General features: G+C 37.9%; 1 protein-coding gene across 1 annotated transcript in view; it reads left to right on the top strand.

The window, feature by feature from the left end:
• Positions 1 to 21,217, top strand: part of STK3 (serine/threonine kinase 3) — a 248,629-nt gene that overhangs the window by 123,354 nt on the left and 104,058 nt on the right. Inside the window, exon 7 of the mRNA XM_080646972.1 lies at positions 14,017 to 14,154. Coding sequence (XP_080503098.1) covers positions 14,017 to 14,154 — 138 coding nt within the window. The remainder of the gene's footprint in view (positions 1 to 14,016; positions 14,155 to 21,217) is intronic.

Raw genomic sequence — 21,217 nt, 5'->3', positions numbered from 1 at the left:
TTGCCTTTGTGTGATGAAACTGAGATACACTCAACAATCAAAGTTTTGATGGGCAGGAGAGAGAGAAGAAAGGTTAGAAAGGAGAGAGAAATATGGAATTTGGGGCTTTTTTCTGGGAGGGTTGCCAGCAGGCCTGGCTGGGGTTTTAGAGCTTGCAGAGGTGGGTTTGGGAGAGAGAAAAGGGAACTGGGAAGATGGTCAAGATGAATGTCAGTTTGAAAATCTGCCTGTTTTTCAGATCTTTGCCCTTTTTTGCTACCTTTCTTTATCTTTACCTATAATGATGAAGGTGTGTGTGTGTTTGGGGGTTGGGGGAGGGACAAGGGAAGGGAATAAAGGAAAACCAGAGGTAGTTTGTCAATAACCCTCAAATTAGCAGTAAGGCCCAGACAGTTTAAGTGACTTCTCTAATGATACACCGTTAGCTGGTGACAAAACCAGGACTATTTAGTCTGGTTTTCTTTTATTTCATGTTTCCCTGTTGTGTGAATGAGAAGTAACTGCTGATTTACAGTCTTAACAATCCTCTCTGGACGTTTCAATTCTGATTTCTGATCTTTCCATCTTCTCACTTCCTTGGCTAAAATTCAACTGATCTTCAAACTCAGACCATTTACTCCCCCTCCAGCCCCTCATTTTCTAGCGTATTGGTTTCCTCCCAGACTCATTCTCCTCTCCTGTCTAAGCTGAGACTCTGCCCCATCACTTCACCACATTCCTGTTTATTGGCTAGAGAGGACAGTCTGTGGAAGGCTCCTTTTGTTTGCATCCATTGGCTTTTTCTGATTGTTGACTTCTGCAGCTCCATGTCTGGGGTATATGAAGCAAAAAGAAAACTCAGGAACTCACCACTGATGTTCCTTGGGTCTCAAGTCCCTAATTGGACTGCTTTCTTTCTACCTTTCAGAGTCTTACCAGTAGGTTTATTGTATATAAAATGTCTATGGTCTTTAATTGTACTTAATGGGTGGAATAAGATGTATCTATTCCATCTTCCTGGAAGCAGAAGTTACACATACTTTTTAAAGGGCAATGACTTTCAAGTTGATAGAATTGTAGGTAAAATACAAAGCACAGTGATTATATTTATTTATTTATACACACACACACACACACACACACACACACACACATATCTATATACTAGTGGCCCGATGCACGAATGAAGATTCATGCAAGAATGGGCCTTCGTTCCCCTGGCTGCCAGCACTGCTTCGCTCTGGCTGGAGCAACCTTTCTGCTCTGGCCCGGAGTTGCCTTTCTGCCTTCCCACGCTGCCCAGAGGCCTGGAGCGGCTGGGGTGGTGCGGAATGCATGGCAATGACGCAAGCGTCCCGTCCCATCCCCAGCCATTCAGCGCCTGCGTATGTAAATTAACCCACCATCTTTGTTGGGTTAATTTGCATACTCACTCCTGATTGGCTGGTGGGTATCATGAAGGTACGGTCAATTAGCATGGTACTCTTTTATTAGGCAGATACAGTTTAGTTGTTGTTGCCTAGAGCCGGCTCCTGAATTAGTGAGTTTTCATAGTTTCTCCCTTTTCTCTATGAACTCCCAGTCTCTAAAAAAATGGTATGTTTTTCACAATAGTCCCAAAGTTATAGGAGTTTGGAAGTAGATACCGTGAGTCCATACCTCTTAGTTCATATAGTAATTTTGACCCTTGCTATATCTTAGACTCATCTAGAGAGTTAAAAAAATATATACCTAGGCTCCTTCTGGATCAGATTTTTTGGGCTGGGTCCAGGGGATTTGTAATTTTACAAGCTCCCTCTATGATTCTGATCTAACATGTAGCCAGTGTTGAGAACCATTGGCTGAGTATCTGGAATTGGTAGTTGCTTGTGAATTTTAAGGTTTTCTTGAAAAGAATGTGAAGCCAGGAACTATGTTAATATTTTTATCATTTTCACTAATTTTTGATAGAATTGATGAGTTATTTATTTACCTCTCGCTGTGACCCAGGCAGTAGATGAAAGCATTCTTTTCTCCAGGCAAGGTTGACAGATTTTTTTTTCTTCTAAAACTTATCATTTAATTCCTAAATTGTCCAACTGAGTTCCTGAGATCTATCATTGTCACTTGTTTCTTGTTCTTTATATATCCTTTGTTGTTAATTAATTTTAGTTTTTTTAAACCTATAATTTATATTGATTTCATGTATACTTTCTTTTTGTTAAGTTGATTTGTACTGGACATTGTACTGTTCTTAAGCCAGAGCCTCATTTATTGCGTGCCACTCTTGTTACCTTGGGACTAGCTTGTTATTTTATTCTAAATCAATCACATGAGCTCCATGCTGACCTTTGCCTGCTTAGCTTTAACCTAGTTCTTAGTATCAATTTGAGTTCATAGGCCTTCGTGTAAGCATCTGCCTAAGTTTTGCAGACACCATTAGATATGACTGAGGATTGAGTGACCTGTTTATAATCGCTATTACCTTTTTACATTTTGCTATGTGTGCTTTGATTATTTGATTAACTATCATAGATTCTGTGATAATGCAGTCTTTGCACTTTGATGGTAAATTGGGACATTATTTTTTCACTCTAGTCAGGTGATTTTATGCCAAATGGTAACTTTAAGGTTATGTCAATGGTAGGTACTAGACCTGGGTTAGTGGAGTCTTTGCCCAGAGCTGTGCTTTATGTTTCCACTCTGGCCTTGCTCTGGCCCTGTGCCTTCCCTTTCTAGGTTATGCTCTGGCCCTGTGCCTTCCCTTCCTAGGATATGCTCTGAGCCTGTGTCTTCCCTTCCTAGGTTATGCTCTGAGTACCCAGGATCCCAGAATTCCCTGTTCAAGTGGCCCTGAGCCTATGCAGGCATCTTCCCAGGATCATCCTTGTGAGAGTGGACTGTGCCAGGTTAGAGATAGATAAGAGAGAGCTACCAGTATTACAGGGCTGGTGAGGGGTGGTAGTGGGGCATTAGAGTGCAGCCAAGATGTGTGTGCAGGGGTGTTCAGGATAGAGGTGGGAATAAAAGATAGGTAAGCCACTGACCATGGGTCTCTGTTTGTTTTCTTGCCCTGAGCCCCATGGTAGCAATAGACATGATATGATAGGGGTGGATGGTATTGAGGTACTTTGGATTGATTTGAATTATTGTTGCCTTTTGGTAAAGGTATTACTGTTCCATATAATATTTTGATCTTTTAATAGCATTTCATATTCTTGTAAACTTGTCCTAGAAACTTGTCCCAGATAAGTGAAAGCTGCTCATGACTAGAATAAATTTATTTCTCTAAACTTAGTCAAATTATAGGAAGTGACATTTCATGAATCTTTTGTACCGAGTTTTCTTTTTTTCCCCATTTTGCAACCATATTGTTTATTTCTGTATTGAAACATTTTAGTACATTCTAGGTAGTTATTTTGTTTTTCAAAGCTCTTATATACTTTGTTCTTTTTAAAAATATTTTTTATTGATTTCAGAGAGGAAGGCAGAGTGCGTGAGAGAGATAGAAATATCAATTAAATCATAATCTTTTGTGGGTGGGGCTAAGGTCTACAGGTTCTGAACTTCTTTTGACATGACTGGAAGTGTTTCCTTTCTTTGAGTGGTACCTTTCATTTAGGGCCGATTAAGATGCTCCAGGCTTATCTTGTAATTTCCCTGCCCCGTATCTGAAATAAGTCAGTTTCCCACAGAGACCCCATGGTATTTCAGACCTCACACCTTTGAACATGGTTTTCTGTTTTGTATGCTACATCAACTAAATCATTCTTTAAGACTAAGCTCATGTCTAGTTGTTCTTTAGACATCATTTTGAGCTTAATGCCCATTGTTGCCTATTTCAGCACTTACACTATTTTATTGAAATGATCTGGTATGTATTATCCTATCCCAGTGGTCGGCAAATGGCGGCTCGTGAACCGCGGTTTGCCGCTCTGTTGACTAATGAGTTTGCCGACCACTGTCTTATCGCATTAGATTCTAAGCTTCTCAAAGAAATTCTTTTTGCAGTTATGGCTATATTATATGTGCTCAGAAAAGTTAGTTGAACTGAACACACACAAGAATTCTAATTTGGGAAATCTGAGAGAGAGTGGATTGATAAAGTTCATTAAGTGTTGGTTCATGTTCACTTTTGATTTGTTCTGTAGCCATGTTTTATGAATATTTTTGAATTGTCTTAAAGGGACATTAAATTTCAGTTTTGAAGGATGGCTAAGATTTAACTGGATGCAATTAAAGGTATTGGGGTTTAAATTGTGCTTATGTGTGAGGTGGCTGTATAGGCAGCAACTTAAGAAATGCTTTTAAATGAAGCCTTTGTTCAATTACAAATATGATTTTTAAAAGTTGAATATATACTGGCTTTTATAATAAATTTTTTAAAAGAATCTTACGCAATCTTATAGATGCTATTGTGAATAGATATTTTGCATTTTTGAGATTCTGTATCTTTATTGCCACATACTTGTCATTTTTATGGGAGGTAACCATTCTGCATTGTTACTTTATTTTCTCATTTTCACTAAGTATTTTACATGTATTAACTCATTTAAAGTTCAGAACAGCCTTATGAGGTAGGTACTATTATTATTCCCATTTTTCAAATGTGTAAACAGGGCAAGAGAATTAAAATGGGTTAGATAGCTACTCATTAGATAGCTACTCATAATATACTCACATATTATATTGTACCCAGTGCCATCCAGAGCGGGCTCAGACCTCTGGAGCTGGTTTTCTTATTCACTGTGTACTGCCTGGGCACCAACTGTACCCTTTCCCTTAATTTGGTTGATAGGCAGGCAAACTGGCCCTTATTGGCCAGATTAGTGATTATTGAAGTCCCTGTACCCGGAGCTGGAGTGAAGTGTGAGGTCATGCTTGCGCTACCCGAATCCTGTGCTTATGTGAAACTGCAGTGTAAGAGCAGCATTCATGCTAGATTTTAGTATTCTCTTCAAAAGCTCCGTGTATTTCAGATTTGCTTTTGAGGGAGTGGTGATACAAATTCAGATTTGTATTTATATTGACCTCTAGTAGGCCTTTTACAGTTCATCTTAGCCAAAAGGCCCAGAAGCAAGCAGTAGGTTTTTTAACATCCTTCCCTCTCCTTCTCCATGTCCATCCCCTTTCTAACTAATAATATAGTACTTGTCTAGCTAGTATTTACCTCCTGGATTGCTGGGAAGTTAGAGTGCCAGAGTCTTTTAGACCCAAAAAGGAACCTGAAAAATATCTAGTCCAACTTTTTCACTCATATGAAAAACTGAGGCTGCACAATCAGTTTGAGGGTTATTCTGACCTGGGTCCAGTGTTGGGTTCATTCCATTGTTCTGTTTGCCGTTATTTACAGTAGTCTTTAAAATATATTATTACTATATATTCTTTGCAGAAATTATATATTTTTGACTTAGTAGCTTGCTACCTATTATGTTTCCTATGAGGAAACAGCTATGTTTGTTTAGTTCTTGCAGCTTTTAAAAATGCTTTCTCATCCTTTATCTCATTTAATTTGTTAGGAAGATAACCTTTTGCTCATATGCCTGAGGTTCGTGGGTAGTGGCACAGATTTCTTTGTTATTCCGGCAGGTTCATTGCTTCTGTACATTCACATATCCAGCCACTAGCTTCAGACATAGTGCTGACCGCCGCCTTTAAGATTATAATACAGTTCAGGCATGTAGTTTTTCCAGCTCTGGCTCTCGCCACGTCTTCTGGATGCTCCCGGAGTGTAAGGCCTGAAGTTCCAGGCATGAAGATAATTACTTGTTTTGAGGCACTTACATTTCTTGGCTTCTTAAGACTACTTGTGATCAGGGAAGTTCTTTTTAAAACTTAATCTGAGGCTCAATATGTAGTTAAGCAACCCATTGGGTAGAAACAAACACAGGGATAATCCTATCATTTATTGTACTAACATTCTTCAATCAAAATGGTGTTAGAGATAAGATAAATTATATGGCTGTAATGTGTGTCCATGTGATTTGGTTGGTGGCAAGGAAGGGAGTGAATTGTTAGTCTAACTCTAAGGCTAGCCTCTGATTGCCACAACTTTCTACAGCGGAGGCCTCTTTTCTAGTCAGCTCGGACAAAAACCTGGAGGCTCCTGAGAGGATCCTCTGTGATTCATGATTCAGTTAAATTAGTTGAACAGAGTCAAGTCTGATAAAATCTGTCAGTTTGTTATTGATTATCTAACATAAAAAATGGAAATAAAAGGTAGAGTGGTTTTCCTGGAGACTTTAAAGTCTCTACATTTTTGTAGATCATATATTAAGACTTGTTTGAACTGTATGCAGTTCAGTGCTTGTTTGAGAATAGGATGTGAACATTTTAGGATCACTTTATGATAGTACTGGGTAAATAAGAGTTAGAGTTAAGCTTTTTATCCTTGGGTTTCTAATAGCTACTGCTGAGGTGAGCCTTATATGTTAAGATTATCAGGAGATAAGGCTGCAGCTCATTGTCTCAAAGTTCAAAGGAGAGCATTAGCTTCAAGAACATAAATCGCTGAGTTGTTATCCATCAGTTTGTAACAAGTGCAGATGAACAACATTTACCTACACAATCTAGTATCATTTACCTGCAGTTTGAGGTCAGTCCATATAGGGGCTTATGTAGGTGCTTTGAACTGTTTTTGCAGAAATGAGAGTTCAAATTTATTTTATTCTTTAATTTGGAGTAGCGGGTGGTTTTGTGTGCCTTTTCCAGCAGCCAATATTAACCCCATTTTCCCCATCCTTAAAACCAGATTAGGTTCGGCTTCAATATGGAGCTGTCTGAGATTAATTAGGTTATTTACAGAAGAGTTTTGTTTTCTAGCACTCCATTGCTTGCTGTTTGTTCCATATGTGTTAGTTCTCCACCCCCCCACCCCCCGCCAAGTTGATTGTGAGCTCTGTGGGTCTGAGATATGTATCTCATTTTTAAAAATCTGTAATAGCAAGGCTTACATAGATACTTACGGGGTCCGTCAAGTAAAGTAGATAATTGAACCAAGCTAGATGAGGCCCATGTAAAAGAGAGAATGTGCATCCTGGGGAAAATCAGTCTAATTCCAGCAGATTCTTACCTTAATGGGATTATGAGCTTGATGTTGCCCAAAGTATAGGCCTGTGGTCTATCGCTTCGCTGCTTCTTTATTAGAACATAGTTCTGAACTCACAGAAAGTACTGAATCTATATTTTCATTTGATAGATGCTTATTGTGTCATAAAATTGGCTATCTTAGATGTAATATCAGTTGTAAGGTGTGTAAGAATGTTTTTTCCCATGAAAGGATTTTCCCTTTTTGAAAGAAGATACATACAGTATTACAGAGATTAACTCTTACCCTGGAGTCAGTAGACTTGAATATTGAATCTATACTGCTTTGTCCATAGAAAATCCTTTGGGTCACTTTTCAAGTTGGAAACCAGAAATAGCACATTATAGTAAATTACCGAATATTGAGAGGGCTTTCAAAAGAATGATAGTGTGAACTGTTAGAATACCTGAGTGACTTTTGTAATGAAGGTGTCTGTTTTTTATTTCTTGAGTTCTGGAGTAATCTTTTGTTCTTTTTTTCCCACCCCTCCCAACCAGCAGTATAGTTAGAATATACTCTTGGTTCTCATACCCAGTTTCTTCCGTTACATTCCTATAGGCACCGTCTTAGTTGAACTCTTTATTATTCATCTTGGGACATCTACACTAGCCCCTAAATACCTTTTTTATTCCATATTTAGAGTATCTCTAGGCTTTTGTTCCTTTAAAAAAATATCTACTTCTTGGGCATAAACAAACTGATTAACAGCAAAAACAAATATATATAGATATAGATATAGATATATCCTCCTATATCCTATATAATAAAAGGCTAATATGCAAACAGTAGAACGACAGGTCGCTATGATGCGCACTGACCACTAGGGGGCAGACGCTCAATGCAGGAGCTGCCCCCTGGTAGTCAGTGCGCTCCCACAGGGGGAGTGCTGCTCAGCCAAAAGCCCTGAGCCTGGCTCATGGCTGGCGAACACAGCGGCAGTGGTGGGAACCTCTCCCACCTCCGCAGCAGCGCTAAGGATGTCCGACTGATGGCTTAGGCCCGCTCCCCTAAGCCATCAGATGGACATCTCCTGAAGGCTCCCGGACTATGAGAGGGTGCAGACCAGGTGCAGACCAGGTTGAGGCCCCCCTCCCTCCAAGTGCATGAATTTTGTGCCCCGGGCCTCGGCGGTCGGACACCCCTCTCACAATCTGGAACTGCTGACTCCTAACCACTCACCTGACTGCCTGCCTGATTGCCCCTAACCTCTCTGCCTGCCTGCCTGCCTGCCTGATTGCCCCTAACTGCCTCTGCCTGTCTGCCTGATCGCCCCTAACTGCCCTTCCCTGCAGGCCTGATTGAGCCCCCAACTGCCCTCCCCTGCCGGCCTGATCTCACCCCCAACTGCCTCTGCCTGCCTGATCACCCCTAACTGCCCTCCCCTACCGGCCTGATCTCGCCCCCAACTGCCCTCCTCTGCCGGCCAATTTGGTTCTGATTGGTCAGTTTCTATGCCAGTCAGCATCAAAAGCTCCACCTCCTAGGCAGCCATTGGCTCCTCACAGTTGACCCAGATTTGGTTCTGATTGGTTAGTTTCTATGCCAGTCAGCGACAAAAGCTCCGCCTCCTGGGCAGCCATTGGCTCCTTACATTCACCCAGATTTGGTTCTTATTGGTCAGTTTCTATGCCAGTCAGTGTCTCTGGGTCTATCAATGGGGCCTGATCAGAAAGGCGAGACTGATCAGCAGCCCCAGTAGAGGCCTGGAGAGAAATGAAGGAGTGGCTATTGACCAGGATGGGAGAGAAAGAGAGGCAAGTTCTGATCAATGGCTGCCACAGAGGCTACGGATCAGACCCTGCCTCTCTCTTTGCAGGCCTCTCTTGGGGCCTGATCCGCAGCCCCCTAGGCAGTCAGTGTGGGTCGGGGTGCCGGCAGCAGTTCCAGTCAGTACTGGGTCGCCACAGCAACCCAGCATTGACTTCCGGTCTAGTCGAGCCTTTAGTCATAACGGTTGTTACAACCCTGGCTCTTTAATATGTGTGTGTGTGTGTGTGTGTGTGTGTGTGTGTGTGTGTGTATATGAAAAAAAAAAAAGAAACCTTCTTTCAGTTGTATACTTTCTTGCTGACCAAACTCCATATCCTCATTCCCCTTCTAATCTTCTCATTTCCTAGTCCCCTACAGGGTATCAGCTTGCTCTCTGCTCCTCCCAACAGCTTTATTCCATGCTCCTGCTTTTCCTTGTGTTATTTCTTCTAAGGGAAAGACTCTCCTCTTTATGCCTTATATCGTTTCTTCTGTTATTGTAGTACTCCTTAATTATTTCACTGCTTGTCCTTTCATCCCAGACTAGGTTAGGCAGTGACTGCATTTCCTGTCATCTTTAAACTCCACGTGTTGCCTAACATCATGCTTTGTGTGCAACAGGTATTCACAAACATTTCTGAGTTCGATTATTGCATTACATTTTCCCTCTTTCTTGTGTTCTTTTTTTTTTGTGGTAAAGTATATACCACACAATTAACCATTTTAATCATTTTTAAGTGTACAGTTGTGTAAAGAAGTTCATTTACATTGCTGTACAACAGTCACACTGTCCATCTCCAGGATGCTTTTATTTTCTCCGACTGAAACTCTGTGCACATTAAGCACTGACTCCCCATTCCCTCCACCCCCGGAAACCACCACTATACTCTCTGTCTCTATGAATTTGACTATTTTAAGAACCTCTTGAGGTACAAGGTTTATCTGTGTTGTTGCATGTCAAAATTTTCTTCCTTTCTAAGTTTGAATACTATTCCATTTTGTGTGTGTGTGTGTTTTGTTTATCCCTTGATCTGTCAGTGGGTTACTTCGACCTTTTGGCTGTTATGAATAATGCTGCTATAAACATGAGTGTACAAATATGTATTCTAGTTCCTGCTTTCACTTTTTTTGTGTATATACCCAGAAGTAGGATTGCTGGATCATATGGTAATGCTGTGTTTAATTTTCTAAGGAATTACCATACTGTTTTTCATAGCAGCTGCACCATTTTACATCTTCACCAGCAATGTGTGAGGATTCCAATTGTCCTACATCTTTCCACCACTTGCTTTTTTAAAACATTTTATTTTTTAACAATAACCATGCTAATGGATGTGAGTGGTATCTCATAGTTTTTGTGTGTGTTTTATTTTATTTATTTATGTTCTTTTTTCTTTTTCTTTATTGATTAAGGTATTACATATGTGTCCTTATCTCCCCTTGATCCCCCCAGCCCTCCTCACCCCTGGCTTGTGCCCTCACCCCCTTAGTGTCTGTGTCCATTGGTTATGCATGCATACAAGTCCTTTAGTTGGTCTCTCCCCTTTCCCCCCACCCTCCCCTGCCTTCCCTCTGAGGTTTGACGGTCTAATTGATGACTCTCCGTCTCTGGATCTGTTTTTGTTCATCAGTTTATGTTGTTCATTATATTCCACAAATGAGTGAGATCATGTGATATTTATCTTTCTCCAACTGACTTATTTCGCTCAGCATAATGCTCTCCAGGTCACAGTTTGATGTGCATTTCCCTAATGATTAAATGCTGAGTATCTTTTCATGTGTTTATTGGCCACTTGTATATCTTTGGAGAAATATCTGAGTTCCATGCTCATTTTTTAATTGAGTTGTTTGGTTTTTTGTTGTTGTTGAACTGTAAGAGTTCTCTATATATGCTGAGTATTAACCCATTTGCAAATATTTTCTTCCACTGAATTACCTTTTTTCTCTGCTGATAGTGCTTTGATGCACAAATGTTTTAAATTTTTAAAAAATTGTTGATGTCCCCCATTATACCCACCTCTATCCAGCCCCTGCCTCCCCTCCCTCTGGCCTTCACCACACCGTTGTCTGAGTCCACGGGCTGTGTATATATGTTCTTTGACTAATCTCTTTATCCTGTCTCACACAGCTCCCTCCCCTCTGGAATCTGTCAGCCTGTTTCATGTATCCGTGCCTCTGGTTCTATTTTGTTCATTAGCTTGTTTTATTCATTAGATTCCATACATAAGTGAGATCATGTGATGTTTGTCTTTCTCTGACTGGCTTATTTTGCTTAGCATAATAATCTCCAGGTCCATCTATGCTGTTGCAAAGGGTAAGAATTCCTTCTTTCCAGCGGTGTAGTATTCTGTTGTGTAAATGTACCACAACTTTTTTATCCACTCATCTACTGATGGGTATGGGCTGTTGCCAGATCTTGGCTATTTTAAATAATGCTGCTATGAACATAGGGGTGCATATACTAGTATTCTTTTTTATTGTTTTTTCAGGAGTCTTAGAATATATTTCTAGAAGTGGGGTTGCTGGGTTTATGCAGTCCAATTTATCTATTTTTGTTGTTGTTGCCTGGATTTTTGGTGTCATATCCAAGATATCATTGTGAAATTCAGTGTCATGATACTTTCCCCCTACATTTTCTGCTAAGAGTTTTATAGTTTTAGCTGTTATGGCTAGGTCATTGACATATGTTGAATTTTTTATATGGATGGTATAATGTAATTGTCCAAATTAATTTTTATTGCAGTCTTTCTAGCACCATTTATTGAAAAGTCTGTGTTTTCTCTACTGAATAGCCTTTTTCAAATTCATATTTGATTGAATAATCTTCAACTTTATTGACTGACACAGGTGTGATTGTAGCAAGCTTTAAGATGTTCCTTCTCACTGTCTCGTCTGAAGGCTTAAAACTTGCTTATGCTTTCTTCCCCACTTGGAAATAAGACAAGGACCTGGAAAACCTATAAATTGAAAACAGAATCATCATTTATCATCTCTTTATCCTCTTGGTAGCTGTTTGTTTAGTTTTAGTAACCTGCTTTTGTGCTTTTCCTTCTTGCTTCTTGAAGCATAGTACATGTGTTAGGATGCTTTGCTAATTTTTTTAATGAAGGCTCTTTTGTAGGTCAAATATTGTTTTTAAGTCGCTTAGTCCCCCTCTGGGCTTTTGGTTTCTTTTCTGTTAAATGACAAAATTGAGTTAAATGATCTGTCATATATCTTTTCTTTTTAATATATTTTTATTGATTTCAGAGAGGAAAGGAGAGGGAGATAGAGATAGAAATATCAATGATGAGAGAGAATCATTGATTGGCTGGCTGTGTCCTGCATGCCCCCCACTGGAGATTGAGCCTGCAACCCCCGGGCTTGTGCCTTTGACTGGAATTGAACTTGGGACCCTTCAGTCTGCAGGCCAATGCTCTATCTACTGAACCAAATTATATATCTTTTACTATGCAAATTCTATGATTCTAAGAACTTATGGTGACTTTTGAACAATTAATAAAAATCCAATGGAGCCAAAACCGGTTTGGCTCAGTGGATAGAGCGTCGGCCTGCGGACTGAAAGGTCCCAGGTTCGATTCCGGTCAAGGGCACGTAACTTGGTTGCGGGCACATCCCCAGTAGGAGGTGTGCAAGAGGCAGCTGATCGATGTTTCTCTCTCATCGATGTTTCTAACTCTCTATCCCTCTTCCTTCCTCTCTGTAAAAAATCAATAAAAAAATACATTAAAAAAAAAAAAAGATTGCTTGTTAAAAAATCCAATGGAAAGTAGAACAATTTTATTATATCAAAGGAATATAATAAAATTAGTATTTCCCCAAATAGTTTATTTTTGTTGACAGTTTTTATGTTTTCTTTATATATAAACAGAAGTAAACATAGGTATGGTTAGTTTCTTTCAGTGGTAAAAACTTTGTTTCTAAGTATTCCTGTGGTTTGTAGTATTACCATTTTAATTTTCTTTATGCATTAACGAGAAGGCAGATAAGTTCATGTACATGAAATTTGTTTGCACAGGAAGAGAGAGGACCACTAAAAGCCAGGTGAAAAATTGAGTATAGAACAGAAACATAGCTGTCTTCTGCAGAGTTCGAGAATTCTGTAGTCGTAAAGGGAGTTTTTGTATGCTTCACCTGAACACATCTTTGTGAGGCCCATGTTTGGAGGCTGCACGTGCATATATTGATTAAGATTGCCAAAAAGCCATTTTCCTCATCTCACATGTTTTGATTGTGTAATTATATAAGCTTACCTATTAAATGACAATTAGTTATAATTTGGCTAAATTAATATTGCTTTGTAAAATTTTTGTCATTGCCATGTTTGCTTCTCGTCTTTTTTTGTATAATGTGGAAATGACAATGATGATAGCTAGTACTTATTGAGTGCCTGATACATTTGGTTTAAATTTATTACTGTTTTCATATCTTTAATAACTTTTCAAAGGAAATGATGTTTTAGTAATGGTATTTTATCAGGAACAATTCTAGATGCCCAGGAGAAAAGTTAATTCATTACATACAGTGATTTGCTAAGAACATTAGGGATTAATTCTCTGGGTTGAAAAAGGGTGACTGGATAGCTGAGAGGACAGTGATGACAGGGAGGATTTTTAGAGCTTTTGAACTGTGAACTTTCTGGATGTATTATCATTAGTACTAAGTTACTAATACTAAATTAAATCATTAGTAATAAATCAAAGTGGTATATTAGCTTTAAACTTTTCATTTGGAATCTTGATATATATATTGGAAAGAGGAAAGTATTGCCTCTATTAAGTATTATTTCAAATAACAGCAATAAATATTCTGGATTGCAGAAGCAAATTGGACTGCAGTGATATTTATATAAAACTGAAATGGGAACTAAATCTGGCATGCAATAGCAAAATTGGGGGATATATCTATTTAACTAGAGAATGTCCTTAGTTTGGTAAAAGGGTTAGAAATGCAGTCTTCTTTGGAGACTGATTAAAAATAATAGATAAAATAAAGAATGATGTGCTCAATGAGCTGCAATTCAAATAGAGGAAATTTAATGGGAAATGATTACATTAGTAGCAGATGGACTTGCTTCCTGAATTGTAATCTTACTGGAAATCCTAGAACCACTTAAATTTGTTTTTCAGATTTAGAGTGTGATAGAAAGATAGATGAAGAGATTTATTTGGTGTGTTATTGTGATTCTTACTGTGTCTTTTGGATATTTCATTTTCTACTAGGCTATTTTTATGATTCCCACAAATCCACCACCAACATTCAGGAAGCCAGAACTTTGGTCTGATGATTTCACCGATTTTGTTAAAAAGTGCCTAGTGAAGAATCCTGAGCAGAGAGCTACTGCAACACAGCTTTTACAGGTCAGTGCTTATGCCGCCAAGGGAGGAATGTTTTCTTTATATCTTTTAGCTTTCTGACATTAAGTAAGATTGCCTTGAGTTTCCTTAACTGATTTCTAAAGACATAAACCTCCCAGGAAATGTGGATTGATACACATCCATCCTCACCCCTTCATCCACCGTCTCCATTCTTCTCTGTGTTCTCTGTGTTTCATTTTCTTCTTTTCTTTTTCAACTTAGTGTTCTCTTTTCCCTTTTTTTCTCTTTGTTGTTATTATTGTCAACTATTTCCCCCTAAAGTTGCTTTAAAACAAAACTTCCCCAGGATTCTCCTTTCAGAACCCTGTCTCCTCCACCATTAGTTTCCTATATTTTCCCCCTGATGTTTTCTCTGACCCAGCATTTCTTCTTTGACCTGCTCTACTTTCAGATATGTAAATATAAGATCCCTGAACTCTGAAAAGATCACTTGTAAATATTGGTTACAAGATTACCTAAATGAAGAGTTTCAGTATCTCTGCTACAAATAAGATTTGTATTTAGAGTGTCAGGTCATATTTTTTTTTAAATTTGCCTTGAAATTCAGTGCAAATAGAAATAATGTAATGCTTTCAATAAGTATTTGTGAGTCTTCATTTTCCCCAACAGAATTGGCTCAGACCTCTAAGCTATTAATAAATGTGTCTCACATTAACAAAACTTGATATTTGGAAAATAATTCTTTTTATTAAATCACAAAAGGATTCAAAGCATGGTTTTTATAAAAAGCAATTTTTCTAAAGTACTGTTTAAACAAAAGTATTTGTTGAGGGGTATAAGAAACAGACTCTTAAGTACAGTATAATGTTTATTGCTATGAAAATTAAACTTAGTACTCATTCTCCATTTAAGGCAATTTAGCATTGTCTACCTAAAGTAAAATGTTAAATATTCTTTGACCCAGTAATTACACTTGTAGAAATTTACTTTATAGAAAAATTTAACCATGTGTGAAATAACATGTATAAAAATATTCATAGAACATTATAATGGCAAAAGATTGGAAACAATGTTAAAAAACTTTCAACAAATTGGAAACAATTTAAGCTCCATTGAGATGAGTGATCGGCAAAATACACACAGGCATACATACATGTATGTATATGTGCGTATGCCAGTGGTTATGGTGGAGTGGCTCTGAAAAAATAAGCAAGAAACTGGCCTCTAGAGAAGGTAACTTTGGCTGAGAAGCAGGAGTGGAATCGAAGCTTAACTTTTTTGTTGAGTGCTGTTTTTGAGTCTTTTGAGTTTTTTGTTATGTGCAAATAGTACCTTTCAAAAATTAACTGAAACATTTATTTTGAAATATTGTCATATATCCAAGGAATTTTTGTGCCCATAAGTCAAAGACCTATTAGTATTATTATCATGTTGAGTATCTAAATTATTAAACTGCAAGGAAAGCAAGAAAGGAGAAAAACACACACAGGAAAGTGAGTCAGATAGCATAAAATATGATGGTGGAGGTAAATTAAAATATATCTGATAGCTGATTTTTGGATAGTTTAACCAGTATTTCTTTCTAGTCTTTCTCCCATAACCTTTTCTAATCTTTCTAAGAAAATAAATTCTGTTGTTTTTAACTTAGAGTTTTTGGGATTAAAAAGTATTTAAGAAATATTCTAGTATAATTCCCTAATTTTGTGGATGAGGATACTGAAGCACAGAAAGGTTAAATGACACTGAAGATCACAGTGATGAAATCATTATTCCAGGTTTATTCCATTTGTCCACTAATCCCAATTTTCATCCTTTTTCTACTCTGCTTTCTGCCCAACAAACTTCTGACTTAAGTTTTTTTTACATAGGATAATTATCTTTAGTCTCATTAGAGTCTAATTAGACTCATTACAGTCTTATTTTGCTGGACTCCAGGACACCATTCTGTTTCTTAAAGGTGTTTTACAGGTCTCATGTGCTATGAGTTAAATTATATTTAACTCTCAGAAGACAGTCTTATTACTAAGTTTTATGGACACATGGTTATGATTTACAGGTACAGATTACACCATATTGATTTGTAGACCCTGGTAAATAAACAATTTTTAAAAGAAATTCATGCTAATTTTTAAAAAATATATTTTTATTTATTTCAGAGAGGAAGAGAGAGCTAGAATCATCAATGATGAGAGAGAATCATTGATCGGCTGCCTTCTGCACACCCCACACTGGGGATCGAGCCCACAACCTGGGCATATGGCCTGACTAGGATTCCAAACTTTACCTTCTGATTCATAGGTCAATGCTCTACCACTGAGCCACAGTGGCCCGGCTCATGCTAAATTTTTTATAGTGGTTTATTCTTTTCAAGATCCTTTCATTGTCTTCATTTTCAGAAGTTTAATTATGATGTGTCTTAGTATGGATTTCTTTTGTTTGGGATTTGTTCTGTTTCTTGAATCTATATGTGTATCCATCTTGCCAATTTGAGGAAGTCTTCAGCCATTATTTTTCAAACACTTTCTCAGCCCTACTGTCTTTCTCTTCTCTTTCTATGACTTTATTGATGCAAATGTTAGATCTTTAGTTTTAGTTGTGTAGGTCCATGAGCTTCTGTTCATTTTTGTTCCAGTCTGGTTGCTCTCTATTGTTAATATTGTGTATTTTCTACTGGATTCCAGTTCACTGATGCTTTCCTCTGCCTCATTCTGCTGTTAAGCCCATCTATCAAATTTTTAATTGTGGTAATTTTGTAGTTCTAAAATTTTCACTTCTTTTTCTTAGTTCAGATGTTCTAATTTTTTATTAGTTTACAAGCATGTTTATAATTGCTTATTGAAACGTTTTATGATGATTGCTTTAAAATCCTGGTTAGATAATTCTGACATCTGTGTCATCTTAATGTTGGTGTCTATTTTCTTTTCCCATTTGAGATTTTCTTGCTTCTCTGTATGGTGAGTAATTTTCGTTTGAAACCTAGAAAATTTCAGCATTATGTTATGAGATTCTGGATCTTATTTAAATTTTCTGATATATCAGGCATCCTCTGACGAAGCTTTAGCGGGGGAAAGGGATGACACCTAATTTCGGACATGGGTGAGAGTTCAGGCTCCCCATCCTCATGGCCACTACTGGCACTGCAGGTCTTCATTATAGCTGAGTGGTGATGAAAGGTCTGACTCCACAAGGGCCTCCTCTGATTCCACTCTAGCTGGAGGGTGTGGAGTTTCTTTATTACTGTCTGGTAGGCACTAAGTCACACATAATCTTAACCGACATTCCCCACCACAGGAGGGCGAGAGGCATGTTTTACCTGCCACCATCGGAGTAGGATTGAATACCCTCCAGAGGGTGGAAGTATAGGTTCTTCACTCAGCCTTTGCTGGTGGAGTTGGGGCCAATGTTTTCTCCGTGATGTTTGGCTGGAGTAGGATGGTGATTGTCCAGAAGTTTTGTCTTGTTAGCTGTCCCTTTCCTGATCTTTTGGCTCAAGAGAGCAGGCTTTTGTAGGAGCTTTTTTAGTTTGTGTCCCTTAACTAAGGTTCTGGGTTGCTGGCTTTTCCAGTACTCAGTCTGGGATAAAAGAGATAAAAAGAAAACCCATGGAACTCACAGCTATGTCTTTCCTCAAGTCCCACAGTCCCTAGCCAGTTTGCTGCCTTCTCCCCATTTTTTCAGAGTCTTCCTATGTTTGTTTTAGATACAATGTCCAGGGTTTTAGCTGTACTTTAATGGAGAGGTATAGGGAATTGCCTTTAATTCTGCCTTTTTGATTATGTTATTCTTGATACCTATTTATGTTTGACTAAAATTTCATTGTCTGTCTTTGACTTTTAACCCAAGTTTTTTTCAGTATGCCTCTTGAGGAAACATGAGTTGGATTTATTTAAGTATATGTCTCATGTAGAAAGCATGCAGTTGAATTTATCTTATGAACTCAGTGTCTTTTAGAAACTGAAATACTACTTAATAAATAGAAATTCAACCCATTTATTTACATTAGTATATGCAAATAACATTTTAATCACAATTGACATGTTTTATTTTTGCCAAATTGTTTTCTCTGGTGTTTCTTGTTGTCCTTTTTTATGTTGCCTTGCATTTTTTTTATTTTACCACGTGTTACTTTAAAATACTCTTTAAGAATCTGCCAGTATGTCTGATAAAACTTCTCTTCTGACTACCGAGAATGCTCAATAATATGGCCTTGTTCTTCAACTTTATTAACCAGTTCCTCTTTGTTGGTCAAAACAACATTGGTAGTGGTTATGTAGAAAAAACACAAATGAGTACAAGTGAAATTAGACATATCGAAGATTCAAGACTAAGAACGTTAAACACTATAGACTAATGGTAGCAAGCACAAAAGTAAAAGTTTGCAGTAGACTAGATGAACTATGTATATGCTTTGGCATTTCTTAAAGGTAAAACTGTGGCTTGGAGGATTGGCTCATAATTTCCGCTGAAAAGATAAGGTATAATACAATTTTAGGTTTCTGTACTCTTTAGAAGAGATACAATTCTATTGTTTCCCAGTTTTGCAGTGTTGGTCTTCTTCTACTGTTAATATATGTAGTGACTGAATCTTTCTTAAGAGTACTTTCATCAGATTCACTTTCCTCCATTGTGGCTTCTATTTTTTTAACCCAGGTTCTTAATAATTCACATCTTTATTATTACAGTTTCTCCTCACTCTATTTTTCTTTTTAAGCCTCAATGGGGACATGTTTCTATTGATTTTACAGAGAGAGGAAGGGAGAGGGAGGAGAGGGAGAGGGAGAGGGGGAGGGGCAGGGGGAGGGGGAGGGGGAGGGGAGAGGGAAACATGAGTTGGATTTATTTAAGTAAATAAATCCCTCCTCCTCCTCCTCCCCTCCCCCTCCCCCTCTTCCTCCCCCTCCCCTTCCCCCTCTCAACACTACAACCAACTGAGCCACACCAGCCAGGGCTCTCCTCACTCTATTTTGTTTCTACATTCTACTGCAGGATTATGCTGTCAAAGACATTCTTTTCCTTATATTATTCTCTTGTTTATATAATTAAAATGGCTCTCAAACATAATTCAAGCATCTCATCCTAAGCATGTATGCTTCTTGCCCCACTGTTGCTTGTATCTAAATTCACATAACACCATTTCTCTAAATAATGTTTCTGTCTTGACAAGGCAGATCTTCCTACTGTGTTCTAACATGCACTCCCTATCTGGGTGCGTTTGTGCATATTGTTCATATTTTCCTCCTCCCTAAAATGATCTGTTTCTTTTGAATAAGGCATCTGAGATTGCCTTACCTACTCATCTCTTAATTTTATAGGCTGTGCTAAACCATCATCATAAATGTAACTTGTATGTCATATTTTATTTTATTTTTTATATGTTTGTGTTTTATTCCTTATTCTAGATAAGTTTCTTAAGGGCAAAGAACATATCTTCAGTTGTGTGTGTGTGTGTGTGTGTGTGTGTGTGTGTGACCTTCCATCAGTATTTTGCAAAAACTTTCAGTGTAGGGCTGGAGTTCCTTCCTTGTTGTTCCACCATTCCCTAGGGTACTATCTTTGTCTGCTCTCCAGCTTGGCAGAAAGAGGAGAAGTCATGGAAGAGTGCACACAGTGTTTTAAGGCCCGGGTCAGGAAGTGGAGCACAACACCAGGACTTCCATTCCGTTTTGTTCCATTCCGTTCCGTTCCATTCCATTCCATTCCATTCCATTCCATTCCATTCCATTCCATTCCATTCCATTCCATTCCATTCCATTCCATTCCATTCCTTTGACAGAACTCAGTCTCCTAGCCACAGCCAGCTGAGTGGGGGACTAAGAAAGGTAGGATCTAGCTGGGCTACCAGACACCGAGCCACAACTCTATTTTGGTGGAACCAGGAGTCTACCACAGCAATGTTAATGGAACTTAAGTTATCTGGTGATGAGCCTATAACTGTTATAAAATAATTTATTGGTTCTTTGCTATTGATTCTATTATTTCTGTAATCTGGTCAATTCTTACTCATACTTTCCTCAAATGATATATGTTCACCATTTTAAAGCCTCTTCCAAATATCTGTAATTTCTTGTTTAGCACTAAAATTGTTTCATCTTTGAGAATATTTTTATGTTCTTTATTAAAATTACTCAGCTTTTACCTGGGTCTATTTACTGACAGAATGAAAATTACGTTTTGAAGCTATATTGCCTCCAAATAAGGTCATCTTTCCCAGTGATACTTTTAATCTTACCCTCTACTTCTCTCACAGTCTTCCCTCTCAATAAAAAATCATCAAAAATCCAGGTCTGTTCTGGTAATTTCTGTTCTGTTTACCAGATTTGTAACAGACTCAGATATTTTTGTTAAATTAGGGTAGAATTAAAAAAAAATAAATGAAAAGTTGTTTTTTATATATTATAGATATGAAGCAATATTCATTCTCTGAAAAAAATTTATTGCCATTTTTTTCCTCCATTGGAAATAATTACATTTTCAAGACCTAATAAAATAGGAAATATGTAAACGAAGTAAGAAAATAGTTGTCTTCTTTTGACTACTGATTCTGGCTGTCAGCTTGTTAAGGTTAATTAAAATCTGTAACTAATACATTATTTTTATATGTAATGTAATCACCAATCCTTTTAAAAATTTTTTATCTTTTTTCCAACCTACTCTAAACTGCCTTTGGATAATTATATCTATAAGGTAGCTTTCATTAATGTAGTTTTATTAACAGGATTGCATTTTTGTGTTTGTGCTTTAATAGTTTTTAAAAACAAGTAAACCGCCCTGACCGGTTTGGCTCAGTGGATAGTGTCAGCCTGCGACTGAAGGGTCCCAGGTTCGATTCTGGTCAAGGGCATGTACCTTGGTTGCAGGCACATCCCCAGTAGGGGGTGTGCAGGAGGCAGCTGATCGATGTTTCTCTCTCATCGATGTTTCTAACTCTCTGTCCCTCTCCCTTCCTCTCTGTAAAAAATCAATAAAATATTTAAAAAAATAAAAACAAGTAAACGGAAAAGCAAAATCTTTATTTCTAAAGCAGCTCACATATTATCTATTTTTTAAAATTTTTTGTTAATCCTGAACCAAGCATATTTTTCCATTCATTTTGAGAGAGAGAGAT

This window comes from Plecotus auritus, assembly GCF_963455305.1.
Source record: "Plecotus auritus genome assembly, chromosome: 11".
NCBI classification, from domain to species: domain Eukaryota; kingdom Metazoa; phylum Chordata; class Mammalia; order Chiroptera; family Vespertilionidae; genus Plecotus; species Plecotus auritus.
The sequence above is the reverse complement of the archived record's forward strand: the minus strand, read 5'-3'. Positions and strand labels throughout refer to the sequence as shown.